The following is an 18997-nucleotide window of genomic DNA, read 5'->3' on the forward strand; positions in this document are numbered from 1 at the left end:
GTCAGTGAGGGCACGGGGGAGGTGCTCCAGCACACGAACTACAGGTGGGTTAGAATTCCTGTCCGTGTAGACCGAGTACAAACCGCACCCCGGCTTGTCCTCAGGATCCCTGCTCACCAGGCGTGACTGCAGCACGTGGCGGGGACCACTGAGGGGCAGGAACCCCAGCAGAGCCCCAGCTATAAGAGGTCTTAGCTTACAGTGTCTGGGTTGCTATGCTGGTCCCTGCCTGGGACAGAATGCCTTGAGTGCAGGAGAGGAGAGTCTGTCCTTGACCAGGCTAGGTCCTCTCTCTGGTGACTGACCCCCACACAGCTGCTAGGGCCTGAGCCTGCCTTCCTCCTCCAGGTGCCAGCCCATGGGCCCCACCCTTTCCTCCAGCACCTCAGCTCCTCACTCTCCAGCAGAGCTGCCTGACAGGGAGGGTGGCAGTCCTCACCTGGATCTGAGATGCCCCCACGGAAGGTGGCTGACCCAGCGCCCCTGCAGGGCCCAGAGGCGCCTGTGGTCTGGGGGGCCACAGGAGCTCAGTGAGTGAGAGTTGAGCCAGAGGAACCCATGGTGTGCTTTGATGCCTCCTGGACGTGCCAGCCAGCACCTCCTCCCTCTCCTGCAGTGCCCATGGGGAGGCTGACCCCCACCCCAGTCGCCCCATGCAGAGGCAGGCAGGACAAACTTGTGTGTGTACGGGGTGTCCGCTCTCAGGCCCCCAAATGAGCCTGGGTCTCTACTGGCCTCCGGGCCCACGGGCACCACAGCTCCACCTCCCCGTACCCTCCTTACTCCACTTTCCCTTCCCCCTTAGGTTCGAACGATACAGGTCAGGCCGATCTGCTCAAAATGCCACTAATGGGGTGAGTGTTCTTTCTCCCCTGCCTGGGGGCCAGGAAACTGGCCTGGATTTGACCTTACCTCTGGTTTTCCTAGCTATGGTTGAAATATTAGGGTGATGGGAGGGCAAACTCTGAGGGGGAGGGTGGGGGAACATCCCTGGTGGGTAGGTGCAGGGAAACCCTGGGACCTTGTGGGCTTTCCCCTCTGGGCCAGCATGTCTCCTGCCTGGCAGGTGCTAAGCGAAGTGACAGAGGACAACCTCATAGACCTGGGCCCGGGGTCTCCAGCCGTGGTGAGCCCGACTGTGGGGAGCACAGCACCCCCATCTTCTCTCTCCTCCCAGCTCGCCGGCTTGGGTGAGTGTCCCTGGCCTCCCCCCACCTCCTGGCCTCGGGGGGGGCGGTCCATGGGGCAGTGTGGGCCGGGTCCTGCTGTGCCAGCTTCAGCTCAAGGCTTCTCCCTAAGCTTAGAGTTTGAACCTGTTGGAAACCTGAGTTGGGGGGTGGCGGTCCAAGGAACTGGAGGCTGTTTGGTCCTGAGGATAGGTGGCTGCTGTGTCGCACATGGACATCCTGTGTGGCCCGAGTGATCTTCTCAGTGTCAGCTGGGCCAGGGCGGCAAACTGGTGTCAGCTCCTCAGGTGCTGGACCTGCGGCCCCAAAGGCTGCTGAGGCCACACCAGGCCTGGAAGGGTTGGCGGCTGACTGGTGACATGTGGGCACCTATGTAATATTTGTCACATAAAGGACCCTGGTCCATGGCCACTGTGACTGGCTCGCGGCGCGCCCTGTAGGGCCCGCCTGCTCACTGCTTGCCCTTGTCTGGGAGCAGCTTGTGGGGCTGTGGCTGTTCTCTACCCTTCTCTCCCCTTAGGACTTCCATCCACCAGGGGCAGCCCACTGGGGAGTGGGGGGTCGTTCCCGAGGTCAGGCCCACGTCTGTGGTCACCTATGCTGTGTTCTGTGTGCAGACCTGGGTACGGAGAGTGTCAGTGGCACCCTGAGCTCGCTGCAGCAGTGCCAGCCCCGGGATAGCTTCGATGTGTTCGCCCAGACCAGAGGGAGTGCCTCGGCTGAGCAGCGCAACCCGTACGTGGGGGCCCTTCTGATGGCTCTGGGGATACTGGGGGGCTGACCCCGGCCTGGCCCCATGGCCAGCACAGTGGGGTTTTTAATTCGCCAGGGCCGGGACTTCACACTCTGGCTGCTGGAACCTGGCCAGAGACACTGATGCTGCGTGAGGCCGGCATCCCGGCCGTGTCAGTCTGTCCGAGTCTGGGCTCGCTGTTCCCCCTGCTTGGCACTGTGGTTGCTGGAACTGCCTGTGTGTGTGTGGGGTGGGGGGCGGGTGCGAGGGAGGCAAGAGGATGTGGCAGGCAGGCAACAAGTTGGTTCCTTGCCCCAGGGGTGTGGGCAGCGGCCTCCCTGACAGAGACTCTGGCTACGGTGAGCCAGGTGGAATTGTGGGAGTTGATTCCAAAACACACAGCCCCCTGCATCTGCTTCTGGGAGCCTTCTGTTAAGCCTTGACCCACCTCCTAGGGCCCAGCATCTTGATGCATCCAGATCTCTGGGTCTGTGCTCAGGGCTCAGCAGGTTGAGCAGGGCCCCAGGCCGTGCTTCAGCACAAGAAGTTGGGGAGTAGAAGAGACAGCCTCACAATGAGTGATAGACCCTGACCCTAGACCGGGAGACCCCTCACTTGTCAGATGCCCCCAAGGCCGCTGCTCTGCTTCATATGGCTGCTCTCTCACAGCACCCCGTCCTTGAGCCTTAGAGATGCCTCATGTTGTTACTTGAAAGGGGGACACTGAGGTGCAGAGGGAGTGAGCAGCTGGACCTCCTGGCTTCAGCTGCCTTCAGATCCCGGCCTAAATGCCGAGGCTGCCAAGCACTCGTGAGGAAGGTCCTGCGGCCAGAGGGGATGACCAGTCCACCCCATCCATCTCCATGACTTCCCCGTTTGTGCTCCGTTGTCCCCAGGCCCACCTACGAGGACCCCCAGGCCGTCGGAGTACCTGCTGTGGCAGTTGATGGTCGGAAACAGAGCTCCGAAGTGGTAGGTCTGGAACCCTGCTTTTCTGCTTGGAGGGAAGGCCGGGGGGGTGGGGGTGGGGGTGAAGGTGGCTAGAGAGTTAGGCAGAGCTGATGGCAGTGGGGTAGACCAGAGGGGCAGACCTGGGTGAGCCACATCAGCTCACCGAGTCCCCCCACCTTGTGGGAGACCGCAGTGTCAGCTTTTCCAGGAGGAGACAGGCCCCGAGAGGGGGAGACTGTGAGGGCATCCCGAGAGCAGTGGGCAAGGCTGTACCCCAAGAGGTCTGACTGGGAGCCCCGCTGTGCCCCCGAGGTGGCTCTGGGCTCTCAGGGCTCCTGTGGTCAGGGAGTCTGTCCCCAGAGGTTGTAGTGCCCTGGGCTGGGCAGCACCCCAATAGGTGAGGCCCTCACAGAAGGGACAGGAGGTCCCGCAGGCCTACCCACCTGTTCCATCAGAAGGGGGTTGGTGTTCTGGGCTGGCTGGGGAGCTGGGCTGCAGGGGGATGGGCAGCGCTGAGAGTGGAGGTCGGGTTGTTGGGGCCCCAGATGCTGTGATGGCTCATTCTGCCTAACTGAGAAATGAGTGGCTGTGAGTGAACGAATGCATGTGGGGTGAACTGTAGCCCCAGAACAGCTACCCACACCTGGCCTGGGCTAGCAAGGGGCAGCACTTCCTCAGCGTCAGCCCCTGGCCTCCTGCAGCCCCATCCATGTGGCCCGAGCAGGCAGCAGTGCTGTGGCCTGCTGTCTGCAGGAAAGCTGCTCCCCTGGTCCCTTCTGGTTTAGGCAGCTCGGTGAGAGTCATGTGTCTCTCCTCACCGGCCACTAGGGGGCACCAGAGAGCCAGCTCGGCTGTGGCTCTCAGTGCCCTGCCCCCTCAGACCCCTGAGGCTAGCTCTGCTGTGTGCTCTGGTGGTCATGGTCCAGTGTCTCCTGTTGCTGAGATGCCTCCCTGTAACTCAGGGCACAGGGGGCCAGTGAGGCCCCTCCCCTGGCCCCCCCAGCCAAGCTGGCCTGGTCAGCTTCCCTCTCTGCCTTCAGGCCTGCCCCACCTGGCCCAGATGTGTCCCAATGCCAGTGCCCGAGGCTCAAGCTCAGGAACGTGGCCAGCTTCTCACCCTTCACCCTAGGCGGGCGGGTGCCTGGCCTGGCTGCCTCTCTCTCGTCAGCATCTTCACTTGCGGGAGACAGTCTGCTCCCCATGTGTCCTGCTCAGTGGAGGGTGTGGGAGCAGGGTTCCTGTGGACAGCGTGTGTGTGTGTGTGTGTGTGTGCACGACTGTGGGGGGCATATGCCTGTCTGTGCATGTCCACGTCTGTGTGTCTGTGAGTTTGTGTGTCTGTGTGTGGGTATCCCTGTCTCTGTGTGTGTCTGTATGTCTGTATCCGTGGGTGTGTCTGTCCACACACACACTTACATGCATCTTCAGGCCTGTACTTCAGGTTTTGTTGTTCATATCCTAAACAGTGCTGACCTGGAAATGAAAACTGGGCCAAGGGTAAAGTTAAGAACACAATAAAAGGGGAAAAATTGTGTAACTGCACCTCCACAGTACATCCAAATCAGGAGTCTTAACTTTAAATACTTTTACTATGTAAAAAGGCAAATTCAGCATTCTCGTTAACAGTTGGAAAAGAAACACACAGGTAACTGAAAGGGGAAAAGAGGAAAAAAGCAGAAATGAGAAGAAATAGAAATGATTATGCCACAGCTGCTTCTGTGACGTCGCCCCTTGGTGACCCCAAGAGTCCCAGGCGGGAGGGCATCCCCGCTGGCCTCAAGAGGTTTCCTGGGGTGGGGACAGGGCTTGAGCATGCCCTGCCCTGTTGGGATCCCCTGTACTTAACTCCTTCTTTTATGCAGGAGTCAAGGGGTGTTTGGGAGGGCGTGGGGTGCTGGGTCCAGCTCCTCGGTGACTTAGCTTCTCTGTTTCCATGACACCGGCTCTTGCCTTCTTTACCACGGGTCTCGCTGTGACTTTCCTTTCTGGGACGTTTCTGTCCTCGACCCCGAAGAGAGGTAAAGGTGGGGACTCCGCCCTGGAGCCCATAGACAGCTGGCTCATAGCCCAAGGAATGGTGAGCGGTCATCAACCGCGCTGATCCCCTGTGCCCCCAGCACTTCCCTCTGTCGCCTGCTGAGCCCCTGTGAGTCGGACAGTCCAGGGCCACCCCCCACCCCGGCGGGTGCCCAGTCTCACCCTCCTGTCTGTCTCCTTAAGCCACAGACTTCCAGCCCCAGAAACACAGCTCTGGTTTTCTGCTGAGCTCGGGCGTTTGCAGGAGTGAGAGGAGGGCCCTTCCCCCTTCACTGTCCCTGGAGCTCTGGGCAGTATTCACTTTGTAGGATGAGTACGAGTCCTGTGGCCTCTGCCTGGGGGTGGGGGGCCCCCTGCTGTGAATGAGGCCGTCCTCAGCCAGTGGGGTCTGTGCCCACCGTGTCCCCCAGAAAGGTCTGCAGCCCCTGACGAAACACAGACACAACAGGAACAGAACGAGAGGAGTCCAGGGCCAGGGCACTGGGATCACACAGTCAGTCAGCCCTGGGAAGTAGGGCGTCCACGGCCAAAGCCTGGGAGAGTCCCTCCTGCCTTGTGATCAAGTGGCCCAAGTCTGTGCACAGAGGGGTCTCCTGCTCCAGCCTGCCTGCCGGGCAGAGAGCAGCTTACCTCTCACGGAGCCACCACGTGGCTACCTGCCTCTGCCATGGAAACCAGAGGTCTGTGGGTCATGGGACCAGAGCGGGAGACGCTGGACACTCCAGGAGGAAGCGGGACTGACTCCTAGGGCCCGGGCCAGGATGGGCCAGTGGAGGGCTGTTCAGGCTGGGCCAGCATGCCTGGGCCTGTGAGTGGCACAAGGTCTCCTGGCAGAGCCAGGTGTGGCAGGGTCGCTACAGCCCAGGCCAGGGTGTCTGCCCATCCAGCTTGGAGCCGGTGACTGGGCCCAGCCACATTTGGGGTTATCGCCCACTGCTCCACAGCCCTGCTTGCTGCCCCAGGCCCAGTGCCAACCTTAGAGACACAGGCCAGCCAGGCCCTCGTCTGCTTCTTTGGGGCAGGCTGGGGCTCCACCCCATACGTGTGAGTGGCCTTAGAGCAGGACTCCTTAAAGCATATTCCCTCCATTGTCCAAATTGGGAGGATCCATAGTGTGTCCTTGGACCTGTTAATCCTGCAAAAAAGGATACTGCCCGCAACGCGCGGTGTGGCTCGGCAGCCAGTGGTGGCGCCGCCCCTGCCTGGCCCCACCTAGAGCTCCAGGCTCCGACTTCAGAAATAAGCCAGGCTAACAACTAACCTTGCATCTCACCTGTCTGATTGCAGTGTGTTTGTTCTTTTTTTTAAAACAATGTATATTAATTGCTTTGCCTTATTTCCCATAGTGTAGAAACCCAAGTCTTTCCAAACTGCCTGAGTACAAATTCTTTGCTTGGAAACTTTTTGTACTATTGAGTGAGACCAAGGGCTTGTAGGTGGTGGTGAGGAGGTGGAGGGCGGGCTGTCAGGAGGGTCCACAGCCCCTGGATATCACCCTTGAGTGGGATATCACCCTTGAGTGCACCACTGGCTCCGGCCTCATTGGAAACAGCGTAGGTTTCCCTGTGGGGAGGAGAGGCCCTGAGAACCTTCTGGTGCAGCTTGCCTGGGGGGTGGGGGAGGCAGTGTAGGTGCCCCATCCGGCTTCAGGGTGTTTCTGCCTCTCCGGGCTTCGGTCAGAGGGCACACGGGGCGGGGAAGGGCGACACGGGGTGGGGAGGGGGTGGGCGGGGGGAGCCAGGGAAGCACAGCAGGAACCACAGTAGGTCAGCAGAGAGTCTGCTCCAGGTTTGGGGCAGGGGCAGGGCTCCCTGTATAGACCCGCAGCCCCCAAACGCAGCCGAGGGTGCCTGGCAGTGGCTGAGCTGGTGGCAGCCCCCTCCCTCCTGGGCCGGTGAGTGAGCCAGCCAGTGAGCGAGCTGCCCGCCAGCGAGTGCAGATCAGGGCTGAGGACAGGGTGAGGGAGTCCGGCTGCAGATCCTCATCAGAGTCCCCACATGAGAGGTGCCTTTGTTTCTCTCTCCTTTCCATCTCCTTCCTCCACCTCACACTCTGCAGACCCCTTGCCCAGGAGGTGCTCCCCGCAGACCGCGTCAGAGCCCAGGTCGCTCAGGGTGAGAACACTGAGACTCCTCGGGCCTGGGGATGCGCCCGCGGCCGGGGCTGTCCACAGGGCAGCCAAGTATCCAGCGTATCTGACACGCCTGGTTTTCACAGAAACTTTGCCCTGGCGTAGTGCTCCCACATCGACCACGTGGCAGGTGGCTCGTGAGCCCAGGCGCTGCATCCAGCGAGGCAGCGCAGCCCATCCCAAGGTCACGTGAGCTGTCCTGTCACCCACAGCTGACCTACTCCACACCTCTCAGTCAGGGGTCAGGCTTGGGTTTCTGAATTAGAAACAGAATGAGCAGCCTGGAAATGAAGGGCTACAGGGTGGTGAGTGGTGGAAGCCGTCACCCCATTTCACAGATGAGGCCAGGGCCCACAGGCAGGGAGCTCCTGGAGAGGGGCAAGTCCACCCATGGGAGGGGAGATCTGCCTCCGCCAGCTCAAGGGGTGAGGAGCTTCTCACAGGTCAGTGTTTATCTTCTGAGCGTGCTGGCTCTCAAGATCGGTCCAGAGGGGAAAACGGGGCATGATCCCTGACCCCAGGGGATCAATTCTGAACAGTAAAGAGGGCTTAAAGCCAATGACCCCTTTAGCAGCTTTTTTCAAGCTTTGCAACTTGATGAGCCTCTCTGCTCGTCCTGGGCAGGCTGAGGCTGGTGGGCATCAGGGACCCCCTGCTCCAGCAGCTGGAGTTGCCGGTTTCTCCCTGGAGACGTGCTGACTCTCCATGCTGGGTTCTGGGAACGTGGCAGGTGGCAGGCGCCCTCCCCGAGGCCGGCATCCCGGCTTAGAAGAATCACAGTAACGAAAACTTGCATCTCCTGTCATGAGAACGTGTCGGGTGGAAACCCTGCCAGCAAGCGTGAACCTGGCAGGTCGTGCCCCGGGTGCCCCTGCTCCTGCTCGCTCGGGACGAAAGGGGCCTCAGGTGGTGCCAGTGCGCACGGCGGCCCACCCTGCAGAGCAAGGACCACGTGTCCCTCAGCCTCATGGTCATTTCAGGGTGTTTTTTCATTCCAGCGTTTATAAGGCCCCAGTAGGTCAAGTAAATACAAATAATCTGGTGGAGGTTGGCCTGCGCCTCTCTAAAACGCCTGTGGAGGCCGGATATGGGGTCTGCCGGCCTGGCTGTGTGGCCCTGGGGTGAACCCAGCTGCAGACACAGTGCTGGAGAGTTTTCTAGAAACAGTGGGCTTGCGAGTGGGTCCCAAGAGGTACTTCATGGGCTAACCTAGGTGAGGACACAGGTCACTTCGATCAAGGACCGTCCACCTGTTTCTCTAGGCAGGGAGCCAACATTTCATTAGCGTGACTTCAGGGGGACTAAAGGTTACTCTTACTTCTTATCACATTACTATCTTTTGACATCTGCCAGCAGCTTCACTATTTCCAGCCAAATAGATTTTCGGGCCCTGGGCACAGGCAGCCCCGGCATGGACAAGGCCCAGGCGATGGTTGGGCACCCTCCTTCTCTCAGGACCCCGGTCCCCTCCCCTGCTCCCCCGCCCCCTCCCCTGCTCTCAGGTGCCCTTTGATGGTGGGGAGGAGGGGGCCACGTCCTGAAGGCTGGGAGGGGAGGGTGGGGCGAGAGGAGGCTGCTGCATTCAGGCTGCTTTGCGGTTTTCCCACTAAAGAGACACACAGATGACCACAGCCTACGGCCCCTCTGGTCATCAGAGTGCTTGCTTTTGCCTGTGTCTGCTGGTGGAGGAATGTGCTGGGCTGCTGTGGGCCAGGCCACCCTTAGGCCTGGGTGCTCTCCCCATTCGGAAATGCCCCGGGACATATTTCAGGATCCTTTCAGTGAACAGAGCCCAGACTCCTGCCAACCCCGCGCCCTGTGCCACCCTGGGCCATGGGCCGCTGTGCGGCCTCCCCATCCTGCTGGGGCCCCGGGACCAAGGGCGGACACACTAGTCAAAAAGTTATCCACTGAAGAACGCGTACTGCACCTCCTCCCCGCGCCCACCTGGCCGCTGCCCCGCTTCGTAGAGCCGCTGCTTCCCTCCCTGCCACCTCCCTTGGCTGCTGCCCGCCTGCCCCGCGTGTCCCTCTCTGTGTGCCTTTGGTTGCCTTGGGCTGCCTGCACTGACGTGTCCGCTGTTCTGTCTCCCTGCCTGGCTGGGGGCTGCCTGGCCGCTGCCTGCCACCTCCGCAGATCCCCGTGGTGCAGCCCTCGGTCATGGACGACATTGAGGTGTGGCTCAGGACCGACCTGGTGAGACTCCACGTTTCTATTTTGGTGGGGAGTGGCGAGGCCCAGGCCGGGGCCCCTTGGGGCTGGCCTGGGGGCCCGAGGGGCTGCTCCCTGGGGAGTGGAGGAGGGAGGCTGGGCAGGCGCCTCGAGGACGCACCCTGACTTTTCCCAGTCACTCTGCGATTCCAGGTGTATGCTCTTGGATTCTTTTGGTTTTTGTGTGTTTTTTAATTTTAATTTTTTTGGTTTTCATTTTTTTATTTTAATTGTGAAATTTTCACAGTTGTGAGTGGGTGTTTATTTTTCCATCACTGTCATCACCCTTCCCCAGCGTAGCCTGGCATCTTGGCTTTACTGGCTCCAGAGGCCACTGTCTTTGTCCCCAGAGACAGGCAGGGAGGTTAGGACGTCATGTGTCTCCCCATGGCAGCAGGTTCTGAGAGGGGAGGCTGTGCTGGCCCATCCCCCTGCCCTGCCCCGGTGCTGGCCTCCTGCCAAGCACTGTTAGCCCCTGGGGGGCTGTTGGAGAAATGCACCCTGGAAAGGGGTGCTTGCCCACGTCATGGCTGACGGGACTGTCGCCCTGACCTGGGGACACCTCATCTCCTGTTTCTTGTCACCTCCTGTCAGGCCCCCAACTAGGATGGCAGACCTTAGGAGGATCTCCTGCCGCTCCGGGCCAGCACACTGCCCACCCAATCCCAAAGACAGGCTTTCCAGAGACACTCTCTGCCCCGCAAGCTGCTGCCTGGGGGCCGTGCCAGGGGAGGAAGAGGCACCCATTAGGTCCTTCCCAAGAGAACACCTGGAGAGAAACAGCTGCTGTCACAGAGTAGGCGGGCACACCTGGCCCCCCACCTCACAAGGGGGACCTGCACTCGAGGGCAGATCAGGGGTGGAGGCAGGAAGGAGGCTGGGGTCATGTCCACCACCCATCACTGTCTGTGCAGGACCCAGTGGCCCCCACATCCCCCAAACAGAACTGATCACCCAGAGCGTCCTCAGTGTCCGAATTGGGGCACAGGAAGAGACTGGCGCTGCTCCTAGGAGGCTGGAGCCCAGCCAACCCTCTGCCGGGGTGCCTTGGGGGCACCCCCATGTCTCCAGGTCTCACGCGGTTCCAGCTGCTGGCATGGCCCTGACCACCCAGTGCCATGCAGCTGCCTGTGAGGGTCTGCGGAGTGGAGGGGCGCCCGGAGCCCGGCCTGTCCTGGCTCTTCTGTGGTCCTGCCCCGAGTTTCAGCAGGGAAGGAGCTGCACAGTTCAGTTTTTTCTTTCTGACCTTTCTGGAGGATCTAGAGCCTCCTCAGCTTTTTGTTTTCACTTTTTAAAAACAGAAGTTTCTGTGTCTCCAATAAGATGAGAGCAGCATTATGCTCTTGCAGAACTCAGATTGGGAAGTAGGAAGTATCACTGGGTGTTGCCCTGGCGGGTGGGCCGCAGGCGGAAGCGGCCGTGGGACAGCACTAATACCCTCTCTCCGCTCTCCCACAGAAGGGCGATGACTTGGAGGAGGGCGTCACGAGCGAAGGTAGGCCTGCCTCCGACCCACTGTGGCCGTGCCCTTCCTAGGCTCTGAGAGCCTCCTTGCTGCCCTGGCGCCTCCCCACTCCTGGGCTCTGTCCATCCAGGTCACCTGCTGACGTGGGAGGTGCTGATAGGCACAATCAGCCATCCCAGGTCCATGGGACCCCAGACCGGCGGCACTCCTGACTGGTCTGCCCCCCACCCCCGAATGGTCATTGCAGCTGAGACAAAACACACGCCATGCAGTCAGCACAGGGGGTGCTGGTCTGGGGCCCTCTGGAGGCCCTGAGCCCTGCCGGGGTGGGGGTCCCTGCCAAGGTCAAGGAGGAAATTGCCCTTCCAGCTCTCCCTCCCTTGCCACCAATGCTGATCTGGACGATGGAAAAGCACCAAGTCAGTGATGGGGCACGAGTCATAGCTGCCCGCTTCCCTCACGCCCCCTGGGTTGTGGCCGGGCTTCCCGCCTGCCCTGGTGGTATCAGAGGAGGAAAGGGGCCCTTGCCTGTGGGATCGGGCGTGGCAGCTGAGCCCCTACCCATCCCTGCTGGGCCTTGTTCTGTGTTGCAGAGTTCGATAAATTCCTTGAAGAAAGGGCCAAAGCTGCTGAAATGGTTCCCAGCCTCCCCTCTCCCCCAGCGGATGCTCCGGCCCCAGCCTCGAATCCCTCAGGCCGGAAGAAGCCGGAGCGGTCAGAGGATGCCCTCTTTGCCCTGTGAGCTGTCCTGTGGTTGGGCCCCCCCATGGCAGGTCACCTCTCACCCCCGGTCCACACCAGGCTCTGGCCACTCCCCCCATCCCCCGCCCCCACTTGGTCCTGCGCTGCTGTATCTCCATGGAAACACCACTGTGTTTGCTCCCAGGCCTCCCACTCGTTGGGCCCAGCTTTAGCCACCTTCTCTTTGGGAGGTGGGACAATGTCGCTGCAGCTGCAGACTCAGCCTCTGCCCTCCTGCTCCCTCTGCCTGTTTCTTCCAGGAAGAGCTGGTGACCAGCCCAGCCCCAGGCAGGGCCAGCCCTTTGGGGCTGTTCCCGAGCAGTTCCTCTGGTCACTTGCCCACAGAGAAGGGGCTCAGACCCCAGCCCCATGCCCAGCTCAGCAGGCCTCTCCTGCCCGCCTGTGCCCCCTTGGTCCCAGAAAGGGCAAGTCTGCAGCCGCAGGCTTGGTCTTGCTCCCCACTGCCGCTCCCTGATGAGCATTGGCACTTCAGTAGGCTCTGTGGTGCCCGCGGGTGGCGTCTCTCATCTACCACCTGCTTGACCCTCTTCACTTTCTGCTGCTAGCTCAGGCCCCCTGCCGAGCTGGGACCAAGGGGTCTGCCGGGGGCCCATGGCTCCGGTGTGGGCAGAGCCTGCAGAGGTAACGTGGCGGTGGCCTCACTGCCCCCATGCACCACTCTGCACGCCGCCCTGTCTGTGGAGGGGCCTGCATGGTGAGGGCTGGCTCTGGCCGGCCCGGGAAAGCTAGGCGCCTTTCGGAATGTGCTTCGTTCAGCCCGGCCCAGGGTAGCCTCTGCCTCCACCTCCAGGGCCCACAGCAGTAAGTGGTTTTGACCCCGAGTGAAATCCCAGTGACCCAGCGGCCGGTGCAGCTCCAAGGCTCCTGTGTTCCTTCTGGGCGGGGACTCAGCCTCCCCCACAGACTGTCCTGAAGCCTGACCTTGCAGGCCACCTCAGCAGGGGGGGCGACTGGCGAGCCCCACTCCGTCCTGGGTCCTCACTTGGCCCCAGCCTGATCTAGCCTGAGCTGCCCTGTGCCCAGAAGAGCACACGGGCTATGCCCGCAGCTTCTTGCTGGCCTGGGAGCCCTAGCCCTGCTCAGAGCTCTAGCCGGTGCTCCCCGGCATCAGGGCAAAGCTGGGGTCTCCTGGGAGCGTTCAGGGCGGGGTTTGGGGCTGTGGGGGGTCCAGCAGCAGCAGGTGTGGTAGAGACCAAGGCGCCATTGGGGGACCCACACCTGGCCTGGCCCCCCCGCAGCTCCCTCCACAGGGGAGGCCTGGGGTCCTGCTGGCACCTCACACCCCAGGTCCTCGGAGGATACCCCTCCGTGTATCTGGGTCAGCCTGCTGCACCCTGCCCAGCCGGGCCCCCACACCGCGGCTCCCCGCTGCCTGGTCCCACCTTCAGTTAGCCTTGGATGCTGAACCGTCCGAAGCCAGCTGACGAGCTGCAGGGCAGGTCCTGCTTGTGCCTGGCCACTCCAGCTGGTATCCCCAGGCCTCTAGTGTAGCTTGGGGGTGTGTCTCTGTGGGGTGGGGCCTGCCTTGCCAGCCCACAGAGGACAGTGGGCCTCTGGTGGTCAGTCAGTCCTTCGGGAGTCACAGCAGCCGGGCCCAGCATCTGCTGAGGGAGGAGCCGGCCTCCCGGGGGTCCCCAGGTGGACAGTGTGGCAGGAGCACAAGCCTGTCCCGGGGAGACCCCACAAAGCCGTCCCCAGCTCCAGCTGCTCAGCCAGGCCCAGTCTAGAGAGGCCAAGCCACTAGGGTGGTGAGTGATAGTGGCCTCGCCAGCTGTCCTGGCCGGAGCTGCCCCTCCACTCGTCCATCAGGTCACAGCAGCCTGCCCCACCTGCCCCCACCACGCCCAGGAAGCAGGTGCCCAGGACGGGTGCTGCTCGCCCTTCCTGTCCTGAGGCCCCAGGTTCCCCGGGCCCATCTCACTGGTTCCCTTCTGTCTGGGAGGCTCGGCCCTCGGGCCGCTCTCCCAGGAGGGAACCCTGGCCAGAGCCTTCTGCCCAGCAGAGTGAGACCCTCCGAGCCACCAGCCTCTGCCAGTGTTAGAGACCGCAGATCCAGTATGTAATTACACTAAATTATTGCTGGGATTCCTTATAAGCACTAATTATACCTGATTATAGGTTAAAATATTTATTTTGTCAAAATATTTTCTTGGGGATGTGTTTAACCTTTTCTGTGTTGTGTGCTGAGATGTGAAAACTAACCCCTTCCTCCTGCCTCTCTGACCAGTGGGCAGCAGCAAATAGCACTGAGTTCGTATGACCAGGCACTGGTGGGCCTTTGGCCAGCCTGCCCCAGAGCGGCCCCTGCCCGGGACCCCCGGGGGAATGTGACCGACTGGCTTATCTGTGTGCATAAGGACAAGGGCCTCAGAGCTGCAGTGGCTCTTCACTGGCCAGCCCAGAGGGCAAGGTGGCCGTCTGCTATCCGTCCTTCCATCTGTCTGTCAGCCCCTCAGTGTGATCAACTGTGCTGTTGGCCCTGGATCCCACCTTGGCTCCCTGCCCTTCCCCTCCTTACCGAGGTCCAGAGAAGGGAGCCCGGGGAGGTGGGGGCGAGTGAGGACCCGGGGCAGCAGGTGCCCAGACTCCAGCTCCTCCTGTTCCTTCCTGCCACCACAGCCCCACTTGGTCTCCGCATGCTTCTAACTCAGTCCAACCCAGCCTTCCACAGGGTTCAGGGGCTGTGGGCCAGTGAGGAAGAAACCCTGTGGAGGACAGTGGAGCCTTTTGTACTGGCAGCCCCCAGGCCTGGGCCCCCTCCCCTGTCCCCAACGTGGGCATAGCCAGCTTCACCACCCAGAAGATGCCCCAAGGCCCCTGCCTCTCCCATGCCCAACTTCAGCCCTTCTTGTCCCTGGGGTGCCCTGAGAATAGCTATCAACTCAGAAGGCTTATGGCATCTCTCCAGGTGCTCCTGGAGGAAAGGGGGTGAATATTTATTCCCTTGAGTTTGCACTTGATTTGTGAGGGTTCTCAGGTTTGTTGTCGGCGTCCCCCAGCCTAGCGGTCTGTCACTGTCTGTCTCTGCCGGCAGAGCAGGACTGGAGGGTGAGTCAGTGACACCGGAGCGTCTGTCTACCCACGAGCTCTCCTAGATACGTCTGTCTAGTTTGGGATCTTGCATGTAAAATACTCCACAATAAACAAACAAACAGACTGCTGCTGTGCGATCTCTGTTCCGTCGGGCCTGCCAGAGCTGACCTTCAGCTTTGTCTAAGCAGAGGCAGCGTGGGCCTCCGTGCTGCCGGGAACGCTCGCCCCACTCCCTCTGCCTGGGGGTGGCAGTCGGAATGAGACCAAGGCCCCATGCCAGGGGAGTCTGGGAGCAGCCTCCAGAGTGTGGGGGCCCCAAGCTCTGTGGATGGAAGTCGTGTCCCCCTGTGAAAGGTGCTGTGGGCCCCGAAAGAGGCCTGCTCTGTGTCCCTGTTCAGTTCATTCAGTCGTGTCTGACTCTTTGTGACCCCATGGACTGCAGGACACCAGGCCTCCCTGTCCATCACCAACTCCTGGAGCTTACTCAAACTCATGTCCATCGAGTCAGTGATGCCATCCAACCATCTCATCCTCTGTTGTCCCCTTCTCCTCCAGCCTTCAGTCTTTCCCAGCATCAGGGTCTTTTCCAATAAGTCAGTTCTTCGCATCCAGTGGCCAAAGTATTGGAGTTTCAGCTTCAGGATCAGTCCTTCCAATGAATATTCAGGACTGATTTCCTTTAGGATTGACTGGTTTGATCTCCTTACAGTGCAAGGGACTCTCCAGCATCTTCAACACCACAGTTCAAAAGCATCAATTCTTTGGCACTCAGCTTTCTTTATAGTCCAACTCTCACATCCATACATGACTATTGGAAAAACCATAGCTTTGACTAGATAGACCTTTGTTGGCAAAGTAATGTCTCTGCTTTTTAATATGCTGTCTAGGTTGGTCATAGCTTTTCTTCAAAGGAGTAAGTGTCTTTTAATTTCATGGCTGCAGTCACCATCTACAGTGATTTTGGAGCCCAAAAAATAAAGTCTGTCACTGTTTCCACTGTTTCCCCATCTATTTGCCATAAAGTGATGGGACCGGATGCGATGATCTTAGTTTTCTGAATGTTGAGTTTTAAGCCAACTTTTTCACTCTCCTTTTTCACTTTCATCAAGAGGGTCTTTAGTTCTTCGCTTTCTGCCATAAGGGTGGTGTCATCCGCATATCTGAGGTTACTGGCCTGTGTCCCTGAGTGGGGTGCAAAGTGGGGTGACGCTGAGACATCACCGTGGATGTGCCAGGATCCCATGGCGAGCATGTGGGATGCCAGATTGGCCAGGAAGGGGAGGGGCAGCTCCAGTCCAATTCTCAGAATTAAGGACACTTTGCAGCCAGGAAGCCCTGGAGCCCTCTTCCAGGGCCTGCAGGGCGGGGAGGTCTTGGGGAGCAGCCAGAAGAGGGGGCAGTGTGGGGAGCCCTGTTGGTCAACTCATGACTCATGGCCCATGGCCCACTGCCCACTAGTCCCCCACTAAGACAGCTGAGAAGAAATCCTTCTATAGTCCCCCTCTTTTCCAAGGAAAAGGTCTCTGGGGCTCTGAGGAGCTGGGCATGGGCAGACAAGAGGCCTTGAACATGCAGGACTCACCCAGAAGTGTCGTTTGCTGTAGTGGAACCCCTGCCAGCTCTTGCTGGGTGGCTTCAGAGGGTGCAGGGGCTCCAGGCCTTCAGCACCAGGGAGTCCATGGGACCAGCCATACCCTCCCCACCCCTGCCCCGAGCTGCAGGCAGGGTGTCCCGTGATGTGAGAAGTGGGGTCAAACATGGTTAACCCAATGCCTCCAGGGCGCTGCCTCGGTGGATTTCAGGGACAGAGGGGACCAGAGAAGCTCACAGGCCACTGTAGCCTGCTGTTGCTCAACTCCCATTTTTCAAGAAAAGCCAGGGATGCAGCCTTCAGTGAAATGTACACTTGACAATGAACTCAGAATCAGAACCCGCCTGTACTTGGATGTGGTGTCAGTTGATGCCTCACTCTTCCTGTAAGCCCCAGCCCTCACTGAGTTCCTGAGGCTCTTCCCTGGCCGGTGTACCCCCAGAGCAGCTCAGAGAGGGCTTCAAATGACTTGTCCAGTACACAGCAGAAGCCAAACTGGCATGAGAACACAGGGTCATCCAAGACCAGAACCAGCCATGTCAATGGCCATCTGGTTCCATTATGACCAGATGGAGAGCTGGGAGGAACCCAGTGCTCCCTGCAGGCTCTCTGCTGCCTCGGCCACAAGCTGGACAGGTCCCAGCTCAGCTACTGCAAAATGAAGCACGAAAGGGCAGGCCAGGGGCAGGGGGGCTCAAGGAGTGGGGAGGGGTCTGCGTAGCCTGTGAGGCAATGCCCAGTGCCAGCAGCCCTGGCAGCTCCCGAGCTTGCCCCGCCACCCGCCCCTGAGTTCCGGCATCAAGGACATGGCTCGGCCCTGCCTGCGCTGGACACCTGCCCCAAACGGCTCTGAACCCACAGACGATGCCCCTGTGCCTCTCAGACGCCCACAGCGGCAAGGAGCAGAGACGAGACCTGCCTCTCAGGTGGACCCGCCGGGACGCCGGCTCTGGGCGGGGCGCCGGCTCTGGGCGGGGCGGCGCGGGCGGGGCGCCGCGAGCTGGGCGCAGGGTCGGTCGGAAGGCGCACGTGACACAGCCGCCGGGAGCCGGGCGTTGACGCCACGTCACCCCACCCAGGGCCCCGCGCCCATTGGCTGCGCCTCGGGCCGGGGCGGGGCTCGTCCGGCCGGCGCCCCCGCGGCTCCCGGCGCGCGTCCCCTTCGCCTGTCTCTGCTCACCTGTGAAATGGGATGCTGTCCTCCGGGAAGAAAAGGGTTAACGCGGAAGCGCGCAGCTGCGGCGCGGCAGCAGAGTCCCCGGGAAGGCCAGGGGAGGGGCGCTCAGAGGACCATGTTCCCCGAAGAGCCGCAGCCCCACCCGGCTTTCCCCACCCTCCCCTGGACCCCTGCCCTGCCCAGCTGGTCTCAGGCTGCCCAGTGAAACAGTGATCTCTTTGGTGGCAGATTCCTCCCCGCTCACACGACTGGGCCCTACAGGGGCTTCAGCCAGCCTTCACTTGAGCTGGCTGCGGGTCTCCATTGGGCGCTGCTTCATCACCCTCTCTCCTGAACTGCTGCAGTTACACGCGCATATTGACTGAGCTTGCTCTTTATATATGCGGTATAGGCGGCTACAAGACAAGCAGGCACGTCTGTCTTGACCTTGACTCCAACAGACTCTGCAGGGTTACAGCAGGAAGGAGTGTTCTCATTTTACAGACACCAGAAAGGTGAAGTACGATGTTCCAAGTACACAGCAAGCAGGTGAAAACCCAGACCTGTTTCCTGACTCTAAGAAACTGGTCTTCAGGCTTCACACAGCACCCCCTCCCCTCCCTGGGAAGGCCTGTTGGAAATTTCAGGGAACTCCCCAGATTCCCAAGGCCCTCTGGGTGCTTGGCTCCTACTTGGGGGGGTGGGGCCTGGGCATCAGGATGCAGGGGGCTGTTTCCCCACAGAAGTTCATCTGGAGGACCAGGCCCCAAGGGTCCCTGAGCAGGACCACTTGGGAAACAGATGCGGTTTGGAGGTCCCCCGGGGCCTGGCCATCCCTGTTCTGGGTAATTTTCCACCGCAGCCACTTCCGGGAGGGGAACCAAGAGCCCTGCGTGTCCAGTCTGAGCCCCAGGGACTTGGGCCTCCAAAGCCTTTCTTGGCCTGGGCAACACCCCCCTTCCAAAGTGCGCCACAAATGTCACTCTGTCAGAGGGTGTGGTCAGACAGGCTATATCTGGCATCTGAGCAAAGCAGTACTCAGGATGGCTGGATTCACTGAGGAGTGGGGGGTGGAGGTGGGGGTCCAGACCTCTGATAAGGCTCCTTGGCTGCCCCCTACCAAGGGTGCCTCTGCTCACTGCTTCCACACTTCCAGCACCTGCATATTAGTATCTCAGTCCACCTTATTAGGACCCTCCCTTGGCACCTAGCTCTGCCCCCAACCCACAGGACCCAGGGTCCTGGTCCAGCTCTCTCCCCAGTCTAGCTGTCTCCTCTGACCTGCCCGGGCCTGTCCCGATCCAGGGCAAGGGGTCCCAGGCCCAAAGCACAGACTGCCCCTACCTCATCCCAGCTGCTCTGGGGACGGGGTCCAGTCCTGGTACAGCTCCAGGTGGCTGTGTGAGCTTGTGCTGGTGAGCTCCTAAACTCCGGGTGCAGAGGCCAGCCCACCTTCAGCAGCCGGACTGGGCCCACTAACCCCCAGCCCTTCTGTCAGTCCCACAGCTGGATCTGGGAGGAAACCAGAGTAAGTCAGAGTGGGAAATTGTAGCCTCTTCCAGACTCTTCAGAAGATCTAAAGAAGGAGGGGCAGGCTCATCTCACAGGCCCAGCCGGCCACCGTTACTAACGTCCCAGTCAGCCTATGCGGGGACACCATCAAGCCCCGTTACAGCTGAGGAAACTGAGGAACAGTGTGGTGAGGTAACTGGCCAGAGGGCACACAGCAGGTCTTGGACT

The 18997-nt window shown here is 60.5% G+C and overlaps 1 protein-coding gene across 1 annotated transcript in view; it reads left to right on the forward strand.

The window, feature by feature from the left end:
- TOM1L2 (target of myb1 like 2 membrane trafficking protein) overlaps positions 1-14633 on the forward strand; it is a 71854-nt gene extending 57221 nt beyond the window's left edge. The window contains 8 exon segments of the mRNA XM_070389634.1: positions 806-854; positions 1067-1190; positions 1805-1922; positions 2817-2892; positions 4886-4948; positions 9176-9235; positions 10709-10745; positions 11309-14633. Of these exon segments, the coding sequence (XP_070245735.1) occupies positions 806-854; positions 1067-1190; positions 1805-1922; positions 2817-2892; positions 4886-4948; positions 9176-9235; positions 10709-10745; positions 11309-11457 (676 nt within the window). The 3' untranslated portion in view covers positions 11458-14633.
- Positions 14634-18997: the final 4364 nt, after the last annotated feature.

The sequence above is a fragment of the Bos mutus genome, chromosome 19 (assembly GCF_027580195.1).
Source record: "Bos mutus isolate GX-2022 chromosome 19, NWIPB_WYAK_1.1, whole genome shotgun sequence".
Lineage (NCBI taxonomy): Eukaryota > Metazoa > Chordata > Mammalia > Artiodactyla > Bovidae > Bos > Bos mutus.